Below are 22,891 nucleotides of genomic sequence, written 5' to 3'. Positions count from 1 at the left end.
GGTAGTAGGGGCCAGGTGGTAGTAGTAGTATGGTAGTAGGGGCCAGGTGGTAGTAGTAGTATGGTAGTAGGGGCCAGGTGGTAGTAGTAGTAGTAGTAGTAGTAGTATGGTAGTAGTAGTATGGTAGTAGGGGCCAGGTGGTAGTAGTAGTATGGTAGTAGGGGCCAGGTGGTAGTAGTAGTATGGTAGTAGGGGCCAGGTGGTAGTAGTAGTATGGTAGTAGGGGCCAGGCGGTAGTAGTAGTAGTATGGTAGTAGGGGCCAGGCGGTGGTAGTAGTAGTATGGTAGTAGGGGCCAGGCGGTAGTAGTAGTATGGTAGTAGGGGCCAGGCGGTAGTAGTAGTATGGTAGTAGGGGCCAGGTGGTAGTAGTAGTAGTATGGTAGTAGGGGCCAGGTGGTAGTAGTAGTATGGTAGTAGGGGCCAGGTGGTAGTAGTAGTATGGTAGTAGGGGCCAGGTGGTAGTAGTAGTATGGTAGTAGGGGCCAGGTGGTAGTAGTAGTAGTAGTAGTAGTATGGTAGTAGTAGTATGGTAGTAGGGGCCAGGTGGTAGTAGTAGTATGGTAGTAGGGGCCAGGTGGTAGTAGTAGTATGGTAGTAGGGGCCAGGTGGTAGTAGTAGTATGGTAGTAGGGGCCAGGTGGTAGTAGTAGTATGGTAGTAGGTGCCAGGTGCACCGGTTTGAGTGTGTCAAACTGCAACGCTGTAAAGTTTTCACTTTCAACAGTTTCCCGTGTTTATCAAGAATGGTCCACCACCCAAAGGACATCCAGACAACTTGACAACTGTAGGAAGCATTGGCGTTAACCAGAATCCCTGTGGAACACTTGACACCTCGTAGAGTCCATGCCCTGACGAATTGAGGCTGTTCTGATGGCAAAAAGGAGGGGGGAGGGGGTTCAACTAAATTTTAGGAAGATGTTCCTAATGTTTTCTACATTCAGTGTACATCATGAGAGAATTGACGAATATCCACTTTGTTAGATCAGATTTTTTGAATGGGCACCAATGACAGTGTCCCTCTTCTATCCCCCACGGTCTGCATTCCATTGATCTCTTTATGGCATGTATAAAGAATCTCTACTGAAAGTGCTTTTAGTCCAGGAATTGGGTCTGAGAAACAGGGGCCGGAACTAGTGCAATATGTGGAATAGCATCCGTAGTCACTGGTCAGACTGCTCACATCGAGCAGATGTGAAATGGCAGCCAATTCCCTCTATATACAGTGCACTACTTTTGGAGCCTTTGCACTATACAGGGAATAGGATGCCATTTTGGATACAGACATCTGTTTGTCACAATCAGACTGACCCCAAAATCCCCCTCCTGCCCCCCCATGGTCAGTTGGCCAGTCTCTCTCTCGCGATTGTGTCCAGATAGGAGGGGAGGGGGGGTGTATGGAACCCCCCCACTATCCTGAGTGTCTTTGGGTTGAGTCCTTTGGCCTTGGTTCCCTCCTTTACACTGGATGGAGAGAGAGGTTCTGGCAGAGTGTGTGTGTGTGTGTGTGTGACCGGAGACGTCAGGAAAGAGTTAGGTATGGAGTTGGTCCTAGCGTGGACGCGAACAGTTTGTAGAGGACTCAACACCCAGTCCTTTATCAAGTCACTTCCTGCTGCTGGGGTCATTTCCTGTTCCTTTCTGGGGGGCCGTGAGAGGAGGAGGAGGGGTTGATCATCCAGCTCCTCCCATGGCTGAACCCTCTCTCCCTCGAGGCGAGACAGGTTATCCTTTCCCTCCTCCTTCCTCCCTCCCGTCCTTTTCTAGGGGTGTGGCAGGATCATGCGGTCCTCTATCAGTGTGTTGTCGGGGCCCAGCGACTCTACACACTGCTGGATGGTTGCTATAACACCAGACAGCCGTCTGTCCAGGGCAGCCAGGTGGGGCTCGGCCAGGACAGGGTTAATGGGGTCAAAGGTCAGGGCCTGTCTTAGGGCTGAACTCAGAGCCCCAGCTCTCAGCAGGTTCAACCTGTTCCACGTAGACACACGCACCCTGACGGAGGGAGGGAGAGTAAGAGAGAACTGTTCATAAACACTAGGAATGGGTTGTGATTCCTTTGAGGAAATGTTGGTATTTTCAGTGTGTGTGTGTGTGTGTCTACTCACATGCAACACTGATATATAGGGGCCAGAATGCTTCTTTCATCCAAAGCTGCATTCCCAAAACTGCAAACAACAAAACACCTTAGAAGCTGTCTTCAGATGCCTTACTATCTCAAGGCCATGATACTGTTAAATAGCCATCACTAGCCGGCTAACAGCCGGTTACTCAACCCTACACCATAGAAGCTGTCTTCAGATGCCTTACTATCTCAAGGCCATGATACTGTTAAATAGCCATCACTAGCCGGCTAACAGCCGGTTACTCAACCCTACCTACACCTTAGAGGCTGCTACCCTATATACATAGCCATGGAATCACCGGTCACTTTTAATAATGTTTACATACTGCTTTACTAATCTGTATATACTGTATTCTATTCTACTGGATTTTAGTCAATGCCACTCTGATATTGCTTGTTCTAATATTTCTTAACTCCATTCTTTTACTTTTAGATTTGTGTATTGTTAGATATTACTAAACTGTTGGAGCTAGGAACACAAGCATTTCACTACACACGCAAAACATCTGCTAAATATGTGTATATGACCAATAACATTTGATTTGACACACTATCATAACACACATTCTAGCACAGTGTTTCCCAACCCTGGTCCTCCGGTACCCCCAACAGTACACATTTTATTGTAACACCTGATTCATCTGGTCAATTAACCATCAAGCCCTCATGTGCTGAATGAGGCGTGTTTGTCCAGGGCTATAATGAAACGGTGTACTGTTGGGGGTACTGGAGGACCAGGGTTGGGCAACACTACCCTAGTTCACACTTAGCTCAGCAGATCAATCAACAGGGACAGAGGTAAAAGAGGAGTGGACTGGGGGATGGAGAGATGGAGTTAGAGGTGAAAGGAGTTGCCAGCTTAGTCAGCATGTCTAGAGTTTCTTTGTGTTTACACTTAGTGATGTGTTTGTGTTCTTCACCTCTTGGCGTTATCCAGCAGGATGAGCATGCTGGCTCCTCCATCGTCTTGGAAACTCTCGTAGTGATGTCGGTCGGCGTTGCCGATGAGGTAATCAAAGATGGCTGTGTCTATGACGTCCAGCAGTCTGGGACCGGCGTCGTACGGAGGCATCTTCTTCACCGCATCACAGTAGCTCTCATCATACTCCCACCTACACACAGTTAAAGCATTTAGTTTTTTACTTCTCCTGTTTAAAAGAGAAATAGAAACACCGTAACACTTACATATTTGTAATTTAGCAACTTACAGGATCAATAAAAAACATCGGTAGATTTTTCACCTAATCAACTTGGGGACTTGAACCAGTGACCTTTCAGTTACTGGCCCAACGCTCTTAACCGCTAGGCTACCTGACACTCTTCCCCCCCCCCCAATTTTGCCTGAAATGACACACACAAATCTAACTGCCTGTAGCTCAGGACTTGAAGCAAGAATATGCATATTCTTGATACCATTTGAAAGCAAACACTTTGAAATTTGTGGAAATGTGAAATTAATGTAGGAGAATATAACACATTAGATCTGGTAAAAGATAATACAAACAAAAAAACATGTGACGCATGCCAATACTGGACAAAATGTTACGTGTCGTATTGGCCAATTGATACATTTTCAAGTACATAATTATAGAGAACATACAAAATTACAGTTTATACACTCCCAGGAATGTCATACATGATGGATTATTAGCTAATACACTAACTTTCACACATCTAGTTGGCCAGGTGGGGTGGGTGTGGAGCCAGAGACGGCAGGCGTTCAAACTGTGGAACCCAGTTCCTACATTTGAATATAAAAATGGATTTTATCAAACAAAACTATGCTACATTTTATCTCTGGGACCCTCAGGATGACAAATCAGAAAAAAATTCCTGAATGTAAGTACATTATTTACCTTCAGAGGGGAATGTATCAAACCAGTTGCCGTGATAAGTTTTGTTGTTGTGCACTCTCCTCAAACAATAGCGTGGTATTCTTTCACTGTAATAGCTACTTTAAATTGGACAATGCAGTTAGATAAACAAGAATTTAAGCTTTCTGCCCATATAAGACATGTCTATGTCTTGTAAAGTTTGCTGTTACTTACAACAGTCATGCTCAACCATCTCGGTATAGGGACACCGATCCCGTAAAGGTTAAAGGAGAAGTTATTTTTTTTACAACTTAATCTCTATTTTGGATGTAAATCGCATGTTATAGAAGTGTCCTTTTTTTGTGATTTCAGTTGTTTTTGAGAAACTTAACCCGAATAGCATCACTTCCTCATCGTCGTTGTGTAGTATTGGGGCCTGAAAAAACATGAATAAAGGCTCCAAAAACACCCAAATATGTCCTTTTGGGAACAGAAAAGCAGGTCTTTAGATGTTGTATACATGAAATTGTGCCAAGCTGAACTTTAACTGCAACGTTTTATTCCATTTGTTGGACTTGAGCCGTTTCCCCTATCCAGCTGTTCCATTCTCCATGTAGCCTGCTGCTACAGGTGCCTGAATAAAGGAAACACCAACATAGTGTTTTAATAAGGAGTAGGTCCACCAAAAGCTGCCAGAACAGCTTCAATGCGCCTTGGCGTTAATTCTACAAGTGTCTGGAACTTCCTGTGTGGAAGCACCCCATGCTTCCAATATACTTTGTATATTTACTCACGGTATTTTGTCAGTTACCTGAAGAATGGATTTAGAGGTATCACTCGAGTCACAACAAAATGGAATACAACGTTGTGGACTGACACTATTTCATGTGTACAACATCTAAAGACCTGCATCACTATACTGAGAGCTTTACCGTTTCAAAAAATACATATTGGATTTTTTTATTTTTTATTCTTTGTTCATGTTTTTTTTCAAAGCCCCCATACTACACAATGACAATGAGGAAGTGATTTGCTGTTGGGGTAAGTTTCCCAAAAACTACTGAAATCACAAAAAAGGTGTCTGGACCTTTTTACAGTAGTGGTAAAACAATATGTTTTGAGAATTTGTAATTTTTTTTTTAGAAAACTGCAAACTTCAAGAAGTAGGCCATTCAAGGAATTGGTCTGATGTGATTCATTGGCCTCCCCCTTGCTTGAGGAACAAGACAAGGCAACTTGTGCCATGTCATGAGGATACCTGGACCACCTATTTAGATTTTTTGTTAAGTAAATTGGGTATTAAATTAGGTGAAAAGGAGACTGGAGTAGGACTTTAACATATAAGCACAAATGCGGACACACCCCTACCTGGCCAGTTTGCCCTCCCTGTAGGTGCGTCCCCAGGGGTGTCTGTGTTTCTGGAGAGGCCAGACGTCTGGCAGCCAGAGAGTTACCGATCCCTCCATCATATCTCCCTCCGCACATGCCGGTTCACTCTCTCTACAGTAGTAACACTTCCCATAGAAACAACTATTATTACCTGGAGAGAGAGAGGAAGGGCCAGAGACAAAGAAAGGGAGAAAAAATGGTTAACCATTTTCATTTAGAGAGAGATCCAGCCCACTGCTTCTTGAACCCAGACACACAATGTTATCTTATCAACTTTATAGGGAGTGGTATGTCTATAAGAAAACATTATGGGTGGGACTGAAAAGAGCCCTCTAGTGTGTGTGTGTCTCACCCTGCATTAGAAAGGTACTGAGTAGCTGGTCCGTAGCGACAGGTTTGATCTCAGTCCTCAGGTTGACAAACCTCCCGACCACTAGGGGTGCTCTTCTGAAACCCAGGATCCTACAGCAGATGGATACACAGGACAGATAGTCACATACCACTAGCAACACCAGTATTCAGATGGCCAAAACTAAAACGTATATATTTTAATGCATTAGGCCGATACGTGTGTGTACCTGTCCAGGTGAAAAGCTGCCACCTCTGCGTTGTGTCTGTCATAACCTGCATAAGGCTCTCCTTCTACCACATAGCCTCTACTATACCTGGAAAAAGAGAGAGAAATGGACAGGGAGGACGTGATTGAGGAATCCTCTTACGTAAGACACAGAATAAAAGCACTGTCCTAATCTGACCTAACAAAAACCGTACAACTCCGCAGCAGAGAACCAGAGGACAATGTGTGTGTATTCCACCTCACCTCTTGGGTTTGAAGACCACCTTCTGCCCCCCGTCCAGTATTAGTAGAGCTTTGAGCTGGGTGCCCTTGTAGCCCACATCTGCCCGCTCCACTCGGGCAGTGCCCAGCGCGGAGAGGACGGCTGCCAGCTCGGGGGTCTCCTCAGGGTACACCTCCCTGGGGCCCACCCATTGGTTTGCCACCTCCCATGGAGACTGGAGGGTGTGTGTTAGCCGGTCACCGCGTGAGAGAGACAGGCCTGCCTCCATCTGGGAACACAGACTTCCACATTAATGCTCACAAGTACACACACACACACACAGTACACACACAGATATAAACATTGACACGCACAAACAGCCGTACCTTGCGGAAGGCCCGGAGGTCTCGTCGACTGGCTGCGGACCCCTCTCCTCCATCCAGCAGAAAGAATTTGGCCAGCCCCAACAGGAGTAGCACAGCAACCAGCAACACCACCCGCTGTTTCAACTTCATCTCCTTGGCAACCTCACCCACCACCCCTGAGCCCTGTGTGTGTGTCTCTCTCTCTCCCGCCTCACCCCTGGAGCATGGCACCTGCCTCCCCCTCCAGTCGCCTCTCTCTCACACACTATTCAGCGGGGCAGGAGGTATGGCTCAGTCTCACCACCAGACCCACAGCTAGCCCTGGTCCCTAATGTATCAGCAACCACCCTGTAGAGAGAGTAGGGGAGGACATTAGTGATGAAAAAGTTTGATATAAATCCAAAAATGTAGACAGACATACAGACAGAAACAGCAGGAGCCTAGATGCCCCAGGCCCGCCAGGCAGGAACATGATCGATATGAGCATGACAAAGTAATGTACTATTGGGCTCAGTAACATGTACAACATGTAGTAATGGGCTCAGTAACATATTACAGTTGTTATGTATGTGTCATTGTGGCGTAGAGAGACACACCCATACCTGACAAACCTGACTGACTGACAAACCTGACTGACTCCTGGTTCCACATCCTGGGTTTTAAACCACCCCTTTACTGACAACATCAAACCCTGCCAAACCTACTGTTTGTTCTAGCACTCTTCTTTAGAATAGGTAAAGGATCCATCCATCCCTCCTTGAGGTCCTGGGCTGGCATGGTTACATGTGGTCTGCGGTTGTGAGGCCAGTTAGATGCAGTGCCAAATTCTCTAAAACAACAGAAGTGGCTTATGGTAGAGAAATTAACTAAATTCTCTGGCAACAGCTCTGGTGGACATTCCTGCAGTCAGCATGCCAAATGCACGCTCCCTCAAAACGTGAGACATCTGTGGCATTGTGTTGTGACAAAATGTAACATTTTAGAGTGGCCTTTTGTCCCCAGCAAAAGGTGCACCTGTGTAATGATCATGCTGTTTAATCAGTTTCTTGATATACCACACCTGTCAGGTGGATGGATTATCTTGGCAAATGTGCACAAAATGTGAGAGAAATAAGCTTTTTGTGTGTTTCTATGTTGCATCTATTTTTGTTCAGTATCAGTCAGTACCTGTAAAAATGTCAATTTTTTAATGCTTACCTTGTACTTGTTTTTCCTATTTAACTGCATACTATTCTTTGGGTGCTGATATCCATAGTAATTTAAAACATCTATATATTTGACGCTACCTCTGACAAGGGAGCCGCTTGTTAGTTAAAGGAGAAGGAGATTGCCTGACGGCTCAGTCTAATACTGCTGCTCTATCACCTCATACATTCATTGTGGAGAATACATTTTAGCGGGCGAAGTAGATGGGTAATCGGGCAAAGAAAGAGCAGCCCGCACGAGATCTTTTTGGGTTTTGGTAGGGGGACCCACAGAACGCAATTCTATCAAAAACTGGATGTTAATCTTTCCCTTTCAAGACGATCCGATTCGTATCTATCTATATACATGGGCTCCGATACGGTTCAGTTTGTAACAATTCAGTGCACTAACATTTGTGTGTGTATAAGTAGGTACCTGACCTGAGCCATCTACCACCCCACTACATCTCACAGAAATCACCACCACTCACTAATGAACTTGTCATTGTTGCAGATGATGGGTTTGAGCTAGTAATGTATCAACTTACAATTCAGCTATGACATAGCCAATGAACATATAGGATAACTTTGGACTTCACCCCCATTTCAAAATCAAATGGTTTTGACCGTTTGGAAGTTTAGTGAGCTTCTTTTCCCCCCCTGCTTTGGCCATGCAGTGTGCCTCGCAAAAGTGATTGCTCGTTATGAAATGATCAACTTTACCCTGTGTATCTAAAAATGACCATATACACTGACTGTTTAAAGCAAAACTACCAAAACTATTGCTGATTGTAAAGAATTCTCCCTCCAGGATGTTAGGCTAAATTACCACCTGTTTACCTAATTTGGCTGGTGCCGTGTTGTTTGTCTAGGTCTCACCCATCCTTAGTCAACATGTGAGAGATCATTAGATTGCAGCCCAGCCAATCAGGGAGTAGCCATGTGCCTCATCCCTGCCCATAGCCCCAGGATGCAGTGCTTCTGGTTTGTGAATGGCCCAGACCATGCTCTTACAAGGGTATAAGTAAATCCCCTCTTGTCTTTTTCCTTCCCAGTGTAATTCCTTGTGAGAGCTTGGTTGTATTTATGGGTTTGGGTTGCATGAAAGAATATATGTTTATTATTTGTTCTTATTGCTGTCATTGTTGCACTGTGCTAGTATAGCTGGTGTTGCTTAGTTTCTCCATCTCATTACTACTGTGTTAATAGCTACTTATATTATTGTCGGTAACAATTAGCCAGTACTTCCTATTATTGATTTGTAATTCATTTCATACAGTCCTTTATTGCTTGTTACTATGTAATAGCCTGCCATTCCCTGTGTATTTATACAGTCCCGTTACTCTCCGTTACTGTTATTGTCATCCATTCATAGTATTCCATTCAGTGCCACTTCTTCCATTATTATATCCATTACATGTATATTGTAGTTATTGTATTTATCATAGCTTCACTCCATGTTAATATTCTGTTTTAGACCTATAACCAGCTGTAATAGGTCAATAAAGTAATCTGTTTGGAATACTCTGGAGGTTGCCTTGTCTCTCTCTAATAGGAGATAAGTATCAGTAAAGCCACAGCCCCGTTTATTCTGGAGGTTCTACCTCACAAATATGTGGCTTACTGATCATGATATATGGCAACCTCCAGAGGTCATGCAGAGGACCTGACATCCAGTCCATGTGTAGTCCGGAGCAGGAGGCCTTGAGTACCTGAGGGACTATGTTACCAGTTATCCCCCAGCCAGTGATGCCCCCTGAGCCGCAGCGCCATCACATTTGGATTATACCTACACTCCGGGACAGGCAGGGGCTTCCGCGATGTCCTCTCCACCTGTGGAATAGTATTCGGCACCAGGTGGGGCTGCATTCCCAACAGGAGGATTATACTCCTAAATTGGAGTGTCAGTGAGTTGCAGCGCCGTGGACATCGCTGACTATGTTGTATGGAGTACAGAAGCATGTTTTTGCCAATATCGAATATCGAGGGTCTGATTTGCCTATTGCAACAACAGACCAGATCCCAGGCTTCCTCCAATCAGGGGATCCGTCTCCGACAGGTTGCAGTGGAGGATATAGGACGGTCTTATGCAGTTCAGCAGCAGGAAGCCGCCTCTCCTCTAACGGTTGCTACTGAGACCGGGCAGGGACACGTCATGTTCCCAGCCCCCACTGGTCATCAGGAGCTGCCTGCTATAGAGACTGAGCCCACACTGGATATCATTCCCAGTCCCCTCTCCACTACTGTGGAGACCTTAGCCAGGCGGCACTCTGTACTGTGCAGCAGCGGCATCAGAGCCTCAGGGGGCCTCCCCTTTTCTCAGCAGTGGGGTGGCATAACTCTCTCCACCACCCACTGGCACACGAACAGTCTTAGCCTCAAGAATGGCCACTGCCATATGGTCTTGTTTAGAGCAGGTCAGAAGGTTCTCATTTCTGTAGAGAGGAGTGTCCATCTGCCACAGTCTCTCCACATGCCTGTAAAGATCCACTGGAGGAGAGGCAGTGGTAGTTAACAAACAGGTAGTGTCCTTAACACTGGGCCACATAAGCCTTCCAGCTGCGCAAATGGTCAACCACAACTGGTACAGGGTGAGTTGTCTGCCATCCTGAATGCACCCTCCATCAGAGTGGGAGATGCCCAGGTGCTGGAGGACTTTGCTTTATCAGTGGGAGGCCTGGTGGGTATGCTAAACAAGCTCCTTTGTGGGTCCCATGTGGACAGCCTACCGGGATCTCTTAGCTGAGCACTGTTTTCCCAAGGGAATCGTGCAAGATGGAGGCCCACAGACATACACACACAGACTTTTCTGATTGGCTGGTGAGGAAGAGGCAGTGATGCAGGTACCCCACGGAGAGGCCTGCAGAACCCTCTCTCTCTCTGGTGTGCACCAGGTCACGGTAGATCATAAGCCTAGTGGACCTAACAAAGGACAGACCAGGGTTAATGACAGGTTTAAGCCTTTTTGCCCCTTTTGTGATTCTAAGGATCACTACTTCAAATAACTGCACCGACTTTTCCAAGTTGAATACTGCACAGCGGTCCTTCTGGGTCCAACAGAAGGAGAGGTGTCTCAGATGCGGATGGGGACACAAAGACAGTGCATGTACACTAAAGAAGCCCTGTGGCACATGTGGGGAGATGCACTGTAGAGAAGGGAGAGAGGCTGGGATGAATCCATCACAGACCAGCTGCTCTATGTGCGGCAGTCCTGGGAGCAGGAACTACCTCACCCGATGGCTATAACCATGCCACAGTGCTACACACCAACCGGTGTCGACTAAAGCAATTGTACACGAGAGGGCGTGCTAAAATACTTTAAAAATACTTTTTTAGCACGGCTGTTCTGCAGTCATCGGTACGAGGTTGCCGAGTCCCGTAGATCAGCACAGCCGTGCTAAAAAAGTAGTTATGCACAACCTTGTGTACAATATGTTTTTTACAACCGGTTAGAAATTCAATAAAACATTTTTTTTTGTAAATGTATTTATATGCTACCATTTCATTCCTGAATGAAAATATAGGCCTTGTCCCGACATCTATGGTTGCTAGCCAAGCCAGCTGGCCGTTCATTCTATCAATGCCACTCCAACATGGCTCGTCCTAATATTTATTTATTTCTTAATTCCATTCTTTTAGATTTGTGCATTGCTGTGAATTGTTAGATACTACTGCACTGCAGGAGCTAGGAACACAAGCAGTTCGATACACCTGCAATAACATCTTCTAAATATGTGTATGTGACCAATAAAATGGTATTTTATATATCCATGAAAATTATGATGATTCATGATTTCGACTGGCTGACAAAAGATGTCCGTTCATTCTATCGGTTAGGTTGCTAGAGACTCGACAGTCGTGAAGTGTGTTTATTAGATATCTATGGACGCGACCCAGTCGTTCGTTCTATACGCTCTTATCCCTTGCTTGCTAGCTAGCCAACTACAGCTAACACAGTCACATCAAACCGTGCAGCTAGAATAACAGCAAAGTAGCTGGATTTCATTTAGTTGAACCTGTTTTCTATTGACATTTTTGTGTGTGTGATCAAATTTCAATATTGAAACAACGTTGCAAATGTCTAGAGAAAGGATGGCAATGTTTGTACAAACCCCTGTTGTTGCAAACCAAATGTTAAGATAGAAGCGTGGGGAACTAATGTCTAGATGCTTTTTACAGTGGAAATTAAGTTAATGAATTGGCTGGCTGGGCTGATGGGACACTGAATGCGCAGCAATATCTCACATGCTGACCAGACCGGACACGTTGCGTGCATCACAAAATACATTTAGAAATCCATGTTATTCAATTATTGCACCCACACTGACCGCGAGCGTCTGTGTTGCCAAGGGCTAAAATAGAAGTCATTCCTATTTCTGACGCAGATCACGCTGAAAGTCCTGCCTCTCCCATCTCCTCATTGGTTTATAGAAGCAGGTACCCACGTGCCATTTCCTCATTGGTTATACCCACGTGGGTGATTGTGGTTGTTGTGGTAAAAGGTTGTTGTGGTAAAAGTGTAGATGCCAATCACCATATAAATTCAAAGATGAAAAAGCCTGGAAGGAGAAGAGATGACTAGAAATGATTCGGTTGGCCGTTTAATGTGTGGATTAATTTGTCAGAGTAGAAGATCTTGTGCATTTCAAGTAAAATAACAACAATATTTATATACCAGGACAAATTAGCTAGCAACAGCAAGCTAGCTAAATAGGACAAATTAGCTAGCAAGTGCAAGCTAACTAGCTAAATTGCCATACATGTTTAATGCTTTTCGACCTGTCCCCAAATAAATGTAATTAGTTCAGAGTTTGTTTTGATATTTTAACCTGCGTGTCGTGATCGCTTTTGGTGTGGGGGGACAAAATACATTTTTGCATCATACACTTACCGGCACTGAACACTTTTTTTTTTTTTTAGGTAAGGCATAAAGTTAACGTTGTGGTTTAAAATCAGATTTTAAGAAACTAAATTGTAGAAACAGGCAGGGTTTATGACTGTGCCAAGTTACATTAGTGACGACCCTACTTTGCGAACTGCTAGTGGCATTTAGAATCGGTTAGCCTAGGCTATTACCTCCCTAAACATAGACAGGTTCCACACTGAAAATATGCAAAAACAAAGAGGGTATATTCATCAGAATCATTAACCCTTGGCCTACTCACAAAACAGATGTACTGGGCATAATTCATTCCCATGCAGTGTTCATTATAGAATTGTTAATCCATTTATAAAATTCAAAAGGAACAGGTATAATAAACTACATCGATTGTCTGTATATATCAATTTTTTTTTTAAATGTATCGTTTCAACTTGCCAAATTATCACTCTTTGAGAAACTGTTCCAGATGTGATCATTTTTTCTCCCAGCGTCATTTGGAAAGAAGACAACCAGTTTTTCCACTAGGGTTTTGCCTGTGCTTAGCTTTAATAAATTTATTTTCATCCAAAGAAACTCGCTAGTCCTTGCCAATGACAAGCATACCCATAACATGATGCAGCCACCACCATGCTTGAAAATATGAAAAGTGGTACTCAGTGATGTGTTGTATTGGATTTGCCTCAAACATAATGCTTTGATTTCAGAACAAAGTTAATTTCTTTGCAGTTTTACTTTAGTGCCTTAATACAAACAGGATGCATGTTCTGGAATATTTGTATTCTGTACAGACTTCCTTTCACTGTCATTTAGGTTAGTATTGTGGAGTAACTAAAACTCTAACTGTTTTAAAGTCAAATCAAATTTTATTTGTCACATACACATGGTTAGCATATGTTAATGAGAGTCTAGCGAAATGCTTGTGCTTCTAGTTCCGACAATGCAGTAATAACCAACGAGTAATCTAACCTAAAAATTCCACAACTACTATCTTATACACACAAGTGTAAAGAGATAAGAATATGTACATAAAGATATATGAATGAGAATATGTACATAAAGATATATGAATGAGTGATGGTACAGAACGGCATAGGCAAGATGCAGTAGATGGTATCGTACAGTATATACATATGGGATGTGAAATGTAGGGTATGTAAACATAAGTGGCATAATTTTTAAAGTGGCTAGTGATACATGGCAGATGGCAAGATGCAGTAGATGATATAGAGTACAGTATATACATAAATATGAGATGAGTAATGTAGGGTATGTAAACATTATATGTAAATTGTTTTGTTTAAAGTGGCTAGTGATACATTTTTTACATCAATTTCCATTATTAAAGTGGCTGGAGTTGAGTCAGTATGTTGGCAGCAGCCACTCAATGTTAGTGGTGACTTTTTTCTCCCCAATTTCGTGGTATCTTGTCTCATCGGGCTCGGGAGAGACGAAGGTTGAAAGTCATGTGTCCTCCGATACCCAACCAAGCCGCACTGCTTCTTAACACAGCGGTGACTGTTTAACAGTCTGATGTCCTTGAGATAGAAGCTGTTTTTCAGTCTCTCTGTCCCTGCTTTGATGCATCTGTACTGACCTCGCCTTCTGGATGATAACGGGGTGAACAGGCAGTGGCTCCCGTGGTTGTTGTCCTTGATGATCTTTATGGCCTTCCTGTGACATCGGGTGGTGTAGGTGTCCTGGAGGGCAGGTAGTTTGCCCCCGGTGATGAGTTGTGCAGATCTCACTACCCTCTGGAGAGCCTTACGGTTGTGGGAGGAGCAGTTGCCGTACCAGGCGTTGAAGTTTGCGAGTGCTTTTGGTGCAATGGACATTAGACTGGTGGAAATCTGTCCTTTGGTTTGATGAGTCTAAATGTGAGGTTTTTGGTTCCAACCGGCGTGTCTTTGTGAGACGCAGAGTAGGTGAACAGATGATCTCCGTATGTGTGGTTCCCACCATGAAGCATGGAGGTGGTGTGGGGATGCTTTACTGGTGACACTGTCTTGATTTATTTAGAATTCAAGGCACAGCATTCTGCAGCGATACGCCATCCCATCTGGTTTGCAGTTAGTGGGACTGTCATTTGTTTTTCAACAGGACAATGACCCAACACAACTCCAGGCTGTGTAAGGGCTATTTGATCAAGAAGGAGAGTGATGGAGTGCTGCATCAGATGACCTGGCCTCCACAAACACCCAACCTCAACCCAATTGACATGGTTTGGGATGAGTTGGAACGTAGAGTGAAGGAAAAGCAGTCAACAAGTGCTCAGCATGCGGGAACTCCTTCAAGACTTTTGGAAAAGCATTCCATATGAAGCTGGTTGAGAGAATGCCAAGAGTGTGCAAAGCTGTCAAGGCAAAGGTTGGCTACTTTGAAGAAACTAAAATATAAAATATATTTTGATTTGTTTAAGACTTGTTTGGTTCCTACATGATTCCATGTGTAATTTCATTGTTTTGATGTCTTCACTATTATTCTACAATGTAAAAAAATAAAGAAAAACCCTTGAATGAGTAGCTGTCAAATGTTGACTGGTACTGTATATGGAGGGTTCATAAAGCCAGGCACATTTAACAGTTAGCCTATTGATTATATACCTAAATAAGTTGGTTTCCTCTCGCCTCAATTGTCTTAGACAATTGGGCTAAGGCTGTTTCCTAATCTCTGCTGCCTCCACTGCATTGTTCTCAATCTCAATATGCTGGTTAACTTTGCTATTACGCACATAGCAACATAGGGAAATGTGCCAATTCTACTGCGCACTGAAGATAGTTTCAGAATCTCATTTTAGACCGTATCCAACGTGGGAGGAAGTGCATCTTATAAAATAGATTTATTAGTGTTGCGCCATTATTTTTATGTAATATAACCATATACAATATCACGTCTTAGATTGATGGACTGTGCCATCCCCGTGGCCTCAGCAATGGATCCGTCCACTGAGATGCGCTTATCAGACAGGTGTCTTATGCGCGGTGAAAAATAAAAATTGCAACTGCTCAACAAAATAAATCTTGGTGGACGAACAGCCTAATCGACCAAACAATCAACCAGTCGACTAAATGGGGCCCTAATTGTTTTACCTGATTTATTTGAGAGCGGGTACTAAAGTTGACATTTCTGGCACATCTGCAAAACCATGTAAACACCTGTTAGTGTGCTGGTATACTGAACAAAAATATAAACGCAACATGTAATGTGTTGGTCCCATGTTTCATGAGCTGAAATAAAAAATCCCCGAAATGCTCCATACGCGCGAAAAGTTTATTTCTCTCAAATTGTGAGCAAATTTGTTTACATCACTGTTAGTGAGCATTTCTCTTTTGCCAAGATAATCCATCCACCTGACAGGTTTGGCATATCAAGAAACTGATTAAACAGCATGATCATTACACAGGTGCATCTTGTGCTTGGGACAATAAAAGGCCACTAAAATGTTACAATTTGTCACAATGCCATAGAAGTCTCAAGTTGAGGGAGCATTCAATTGGCATGCTGACTGCAGGAATACACACAACAGCTGTTGCCAGAGAAATTAAAGTTAATTTCTCTACTATAAGATGCCTCCAATGTCGTTTTAGAGAATTTGGCAGTACGCCCAAACGGTCTCAAAACCACAGACCACGTGTAACCACGCCAGCCCGGGATCTGCACATCCGGCTTCGTCACCTGCGGGATCGTCTGAGACGAGCCACTCGGTTAGCTGATGAAACTGTGGGTTTGCACAACCAAAAAAGTTCTGCTCAAACTGTCAGAAACCGTCTCAGTGAAGCTCATCTGCATGCTCGTTGTCCTCACCAGGGTCTTGACCTGACAGCAGTTCGGTGTCATAACTGACTTAGGTGGGTAAATGCTCACTTTCGATGGCACTGGCAAGCTGGAGAAGTGTGCACTTCACAGATGAAACCTGGTTTCAACTGTACCAGGGAGATGGCAGAAAGAGTGTAGGGTGGCGTATGGGCAAGTGGTTTGCAGATGTCAACGTTGTGAACAGAGTGCCCCATGGTGGGGTTATGGTATGGGCAGGCTTAAGCTACGGACAATGAACACAATTGCATTTTATCGATGGCAATTTGAATGCATAGAGATACTGTGACTAGATCCTGAGGCCCATTGTCGTGCCATTCAGCCTTCACCTCATGTTTCAGCATGATAATGCCCCGCCACATGTCGCAAGGATCTGTACACTATTCCTGGAAGCTGAAAATGTCCCAGTTCTTCCATGGCCTGCATACTCACCAGACATGTCGCCCATTGAGCATGTTTGGGATGCTCTGGATGGACGTGAACGGCAGATTGTTCCAGTTCCCGCCAATATCCAGCAATTTCGCACAGTCATTGAAGAGTGGGACAACATTCCACGGGCCACAATCAGCCTGATTAACTCCATGCAAAGGAGATGCGCTGCATGAGGTAAATGGTGGTCACACCAGATATAAACTGGTTTTCTGATCCACTCCCCTTATATTTTTGTTCAGTGTACTTCCGTCTTGATTGCCAAACACAGACACCCGTTTAGAAGAAGTCGGTTTAATAATAATTTCCTGTGTTCATTGTCTCATATCAACCAGCTGAAGGAATACCACGGACAATGGGTAGAGTAAGTTCAAATATAATTTTATTCAACATTCGTGATAGACAAGGGACGTTTGTTTTTTGTTCCTATGTAAATATGTGTGGCGTTGCCTCAACAATTGAAGGCATTGCCACATTTCGTGACTAACTGGACACAAGTTAAATTGTTTTGCTAGGCCTCTCTGACTCTCATACAGTCAGGCTTAGCTCTCTAGAATTGAAGGGTGTATAGCTACCCAGCCCTTGTTCTCAATCAAAGCCCTATGAATGACTGCTGGATCAATGAACTACAATATGAATGTTCAGTTGTAACGTTTTGGAACGTTAATAATCCTCCCTTGCGATACGGTTTTGGAAACCTTTGGAACTTAACTTTCACATCAGCTAGAAATAATAATTCAAATACAAATTATATACTTACTGTACGTAGTTTAGCAAAGTTGCAGAATTTTCAAAAACATGAGGTTTGTAACTTCCTCCCCAGTTACACCCCATTGGGGAGAATCTCAATTGGTTTCCTTGATTCCTAGCTTTCTCTCTCTTCCCTCTGACCTCCTCCAATGGATTTTGAGGAGGAGAGGCGATTAAAGGAGACCAATTGAGATTCTTCCTTGGAGACATTTGAAGCGGAAATTGGAGGAGAGGAAGTGCACACTGGTTGGATGCTGTGTCCTTGAAAATATAGCCGGGTGCAACTTTTGTATTTGGAAAATGTATTTCCAGTTTATATGAAATGTCAAATTGTTTCCAAAACTGTATGGCGTGTGAGGCGTATTTGCGAAGACAGAACATTTGGGCAGCAAAGGGCCATCTCAAATCAAATTAATATTTATTTGTCACGTGCGCCGAATACAACAGGTGTAGTAGACCTTACAGTGAAATGCTTACTTACAGGCTCTAACCAACAGTGTAAAAAAGGTATTAGGTGAACAATAGGTAAATAAAGAAATAAAAACAACAGTAAAAAAGACAGTGAAAAATCTTCCTCACAAGGTTAAAGGCGATGTTCAATGGCTCAATGTAATGAAACGGAATTTGAGTCATCATGAATAAGGGTAAAGTCCGGCTCAGCTGAGATGGATGTATTGATCGGTAGGTAACGAGTGTTTTCAAGACTAAGATATTGATCCGATTTCATGTCCATAGATGGGGGTTGTTGTGATATTTGGGGCAAATAAGCAAAATACCTGCAAATCAATTGGCCTGTAACAATGGATATGTCATCTTCAGTAACATAAGCATACTGCAACTGTATCCAACTATTTAAGCTCTCCACAACTCAAAAAGGACAGATTGCCCTACCTAATGACGTGAGCACCATAATATGTCAAACGAACACTGTCAATGTCAGAATCATCATAGCTTCAAAAAACTTTTCCAAAACAGGTTTTTGTGTGACAGTCAGCTGGAATAAGCATAATCAACAACAGCGATCATGTTTCCTTCAAATGAAAAGGACTCACTTGTGAACTTCAATTAGGAAACCCAACATATGGGTCATTCTTGGGCAATATATATATATATATATATATATATATAAATGTTTTACTAGAATAAATGCATTTTCTGAACACCCCACAACATTAAGTACATATTAAACCTTCAAGAAAACATTCCCACTTAAGGCATTAAAGCCCTTTTATTGTTGTCTGATATGGACACTATTTATCTTCAAACCCGTCACAGACAATATGGAAGTTGTCAGAATATGATTATAAAATATACTTGTTATGAAATCAACATTTACCTAATGCTCATGTGTCCCCCAAACCAATTAAATTATTATAATATAAAATGTAAAATCTCAGACTTTTGCTATATTAAACCCTGAAATAGACATATTTTGTGTCAGTGGGGTCATTTAAATAAATAAAAAATACTTTAAATTCAGAATTATAACAACTCTAATAGTTTGGGATTGTCCTTAACATTTCAGACTGAGCTCAGAAAACATTCAATTCATATTTATTCATCTTTGCCATTTTGTTTAACAAATATTGTCATGTAACAGGGTTGAGACGGGTGACAGGGTGGAATACTGTAACAGGTTGAAGAGATTGGTTTCCATATAATCTAGTTTAGTTAACTGTCAAAAATCCATCCAAGATTTACCCCAAACATTTAATTTCATTGTATTCAACCATGTAACAAGGACATTAGATATATTTAGAATAATCTGGGTTTTATTAACCAAACAAATAAAAACATCAGGCATTAGGGTAATTAATAACATTCAACACGTTTCATCAGAGAAGTTCAACGTGTCATCAAACTGTAGGAACATTTTCCAAGGGCATTTAGAATGCTAGAACAGCTGGAACTACAGCACTAGTGTCAGCATGACTATCCTTCTTCTCAGGAGGACCATATTCACTCATTCATGGTTTTCTTCCTGAGAGTCTGGCCCACACGTCTCTCTCAACCTCTGTGGCGGGATGTCACATGCTTCATCAAACTGATACCAGTGGATGTCGTCTCGAGAAGGCCAGAAAAATCTGTTCGGTCCGACACGATGCATACATTTCACTTGTACACACATTTTTATCCGTGCCGAGGATGATGCCTGGATAAAGGTCATCACCGTATTCCACTATACACCACTGCCCAAGAAGACCTGGATTACATCCACAGGTTGTGGATTTTCCTCATTGGCTGGCAGTACTGGAGCAGCCAGGACCTTCTGCCTGAAACTGAAGTGCTGTGTGTTAAAGCATGCACAGAGTAGGTCCTTCTTTGTTGAACAATGGCAGCTGACATCAGCTCACCAGGAGCAAGGATGATGACCTGATCAGGACTTTGTGGAGGAGTGGTCAAGTTCCTCAGTGCTTCTTTCCTCTCCTTGCTTATGTATGCTGTTCTCCACTGTTTACGCTTCTGACGCTGGTCTCTCTTACTGAAATCACTGATCTCAAGGTATTGTTCCCTTTTTTCTGGGTCAGCATTTTGACGTGCTCGACACTGCCTTTGTCTTTCTGCTGTTGAGGTGGGTGCCACCATTCCCTAGATGTTTCAATGGATAACGTAAAATCAAAGATTCTTAGAATATATACAAGTATACACTATAATCCTTGAGTCATTTAGGATCTAGAACGACTTAAAGGAACAACTGTAGTTAAGAACCTTGCCCAACTCTCCTACCAACTGCCTTAAAATATATAGTTTTGTTCACATGGAATACATTACAGCATGTTTCATAAGTGAATATAAATAATGTATAATATATTGAATAATTAATTTGTTTAGATGCAATAATCATAAGTAAATAACTCAAACCTGTCACAGGTTTACAACCCAGTTACAATGAAACATGTGACGGGGTGGAGTTTTTTGGTTCAAAATGGCCTCTGCTCCTCATGTGGTGAAGGACAGGAGACCATATGGTGGTGGGCATAAAATTAATAGATTGTATATTTTTATGGCTTAAAGTATCATTTTGAAAGTACTAGTTTTCCATCTTTATTTCATGTAACGGGTTTGAGTTGGTCAGCTCAACGATCCCCACCTGACTTTAAAAACGAACAAAATACAGATATAAAAGAACGTGATTACTTGCCTGTTTCTGTACCATGCAGTTGACAACAACCACTGCGACCTGTATGCTGGCCCTCGCTACATATTCGTCGCCAGACCCACTGGCTCCAGGTCATCTATAAGTCTTTGCTAGGTAAAGCTCCGCCTTATCTCAGCTCACTGGTCACCATAACAACACCCACCCAACACCCACGCTCCAGCAGGTATAGCTCACTGGTCATCCCCAAAGCCAACATCCATTTTGGCCACCTTTCCTTCCAGTTCTCTGCTGCCAATGACTGGAACAAATTGCAAAAATCGCTGAAGTTGGAGACTTATATCTCCCTCACTAACTTTAAGCATCAGCTATCTGAGCAGCTTAGCCAATCTGTAAATAGCCCACCCAACTACCTACCTCATCCCCATATTGTTTTTTTACACACCAGTATTTCTACTTGCACATCATCATCTGCACATCTATCACTTCAGTGTTAATGTGCTAAATTTGAATTACTTTGCTACTATGGCCTATTAATTGCCTTACATCCATACTCCATTTGCACACACTGTATATAGATGTTTCTATTGTGTTATTGTTTGTGTTGCACTTTTGCTTTATCTTGGCCAGGTCGCAGTTGTAAATGAGAACTTGTTCTCAACTGGCCTAGCTGGTTAAATCAAGGTAAAAAAAAAAAAAACATATTGAATGATGTCACTTCCTGTTAATGACGGCGCATAAGGGTGGACTTTGGTTGGTGTGATGGGGTTGAGTGTCGACTGAGGGAAAATTGTGTGATTTTATTCAATTATACCTTCGCAACAAAAACACGTTTGCATTAATTGCAAAAGTTATTATGTGCACATTTTAATATTAATTTCCCAAGTAAAAATTAGGTTAAACGAAATAATTTTTATAATAAAGTTTAAAATAATGCTATATTTATTTACATTCATATACATCTTTTAAACATTTCATTTTGGTGACCCAATACTTCAGTCAGAGGGACTGAAATATTACCCGAGCCCAAAAATGACCCACATACACATGAAACTGAACCAGAATCTAGTTTTACAGATCAGAAGACGTTGATATGATTCGCCATATAAACGCCTCCTGTGCCAGATTCTGGTTCACATGAAACTGTCTTGTTGAAAATGAATGAAAAATGCATACCAGTAACTGAAGACAACCCGTGAATTAACGTTAGCTGGCTAAGTTAAACATCTGTCTAGCCGTGGCCACGCAGGCAGGAATGACTCGAGCTGCCTTCTACACAATCGGTCTTTCATGGGACCAACAACATTGGCTAGTTAGCCTTTTAGCTAGCTGGTTGATAGGTTGGAAATCGCAAAGGCCCACACAAAGACAACGTTACAGTATGGTTTAGAAACTGGCCCACAGCTAGGTAGACATATACTCTGTAGCTAGCGACGTAGCCCATACTAGACGTTAACTACCTTTAATACTTTGGCTTGGGTTCTTGAAAGCATCTAACGTTAGCAAGCTCCAGCAATGCAGCAACGTACAGTACTAACGTAGCTACTGTACCTAGCTAACGTTATTTATAGTGATAGCTGACGAACTGCACCGATATTTTCCACATCAAAGCTTGCGTAGATTGCTGACGAGCTAGCTAGTACTGTACCTACAGTACCTAGCGAGTAAACTAACATCAGTCATTATCAAACATTTATGAACATGATTAATATAGGCTAGCTAGCTTGCCAACGTTAATTGTAAAGATGTGCCTTTGGCTAGTTGGTAAGTCTAATAAATGTCTTACCTTTCACGATTACCGCTAACGTTACTGGATGTCAAACGACGACAGTGCACCAGTCAGTGTGTGCTTGGTATTTTGTGTGGAACTGTATATTCACCAATAGGCTGTCAAAAAGGGATAATTGCTCCATCCCTTTGCTCTAATTTCCTCCTACCTTAGCGTTTACACTTCCGAAACATTTCCTCAAGCACGCCGCCACCTAAATCTTAAAGAGACCAGGACCTATTTAATTGTAGACAATGTATTCAACATTATGGGGTTTATTAATGTCAGGTTTCGATTTAGACACCAGGTAGCGCTGTTGTATTATAATTAAGCAGTCGTCACATAAGTAATGCACGTCACTGCATTACCTTCATTTCGATATGGACCTAGACATAGGCCTACTTCTCTAGGGAGAGTCTCCCAGTAAAAATGGTTTCAGTTCAATAAATCCTGCACACCTGGGTTGAAGAGAGGTCTGTGTGTGCATGGTGGTGTGCGTGAA

At 42.8% G+C, this 22,891-nt stretch overlaps 1 protein-coding gene across 1 annotated transcript; it reads right to left on the bottom strand.

Moving 5' to 3' along the window:
• Positions 1–568: 568 nt before the first annotated feature.
• On the bottom strand, positions 569–22,641 carry LOC110521613 (glycosaminoglycan xylosylkinase). The gene is made up of 9 exons (XM_021599294.2): positions 22,408–22,641; positions 6,491–6,817; positions 6,146–6,393; positions 5,904–5,990; positions 5,678–5,787; positions 5,305–5,476; positions 3,043–3,234; positions 2,106–2,165; positions 569–1,992 (listed from the first exon to the last, which is right to left on the bottom strand). The coding sequence occupies exons 2-9, from the start codon at positions 6,617–6,619 to the stop codon at positions 1,761–1,763; spliced, it is 1,230 nt and encodes a 409-aa protein (XP_021454969.1). The 5' UTR covers positions 6,620–6,817; positions 22,408–22,641; the 3' UTR covers positions 569–1,760.
• Positions 22,642–22,891: the final 250 nt, after the last annotated feature.

This window comes from Oncorhynchus mykiss, chromosome 30, assembly GCF_013265735.2.
Source record: "Oncorhynchus mykiss isolate Arlee chromosome 30, USDA_OmykA_1.1, whole genome shotgun sequence".
Taxonomy (NCBI): Eukaryota; Metazoa; Chordata; class Actinopteri; order Salmoniformes; family Salmonidae; genus Oncorhynchus; species Oncorhynchus mykiss.
Note: the sequence above shows the minus strand (reverse complement) of the source record. Positions and strands in the feature narration are given on the sequence as shown.

Bases quoted from the DNA above. Each gene is read 5' to 3' on its own strand.
- LOC110521613 (XM_021599294.2), bottom strand. From the start codon at position 6,619: ATGAAGTTGAAACAGCGGGTGGTGTTGCTGGTTGCTGTGCTACTCCTG. The intron at 5,991-6,145 runs GTGAGGTGGAAT...CTCTTTTTCCAG, and splicing joins GTGGTCTTCAAACCCAAGAG to GTATAGTAGAGGCTATGTGG. The intron at 3,235-5,304 runs GTAGGGGTGTGT...AACTGTGTGTAG, and splicing joins AGGGAGGGCAAACTGGCCAG to GTGGGAGTATGATGAGAGCT.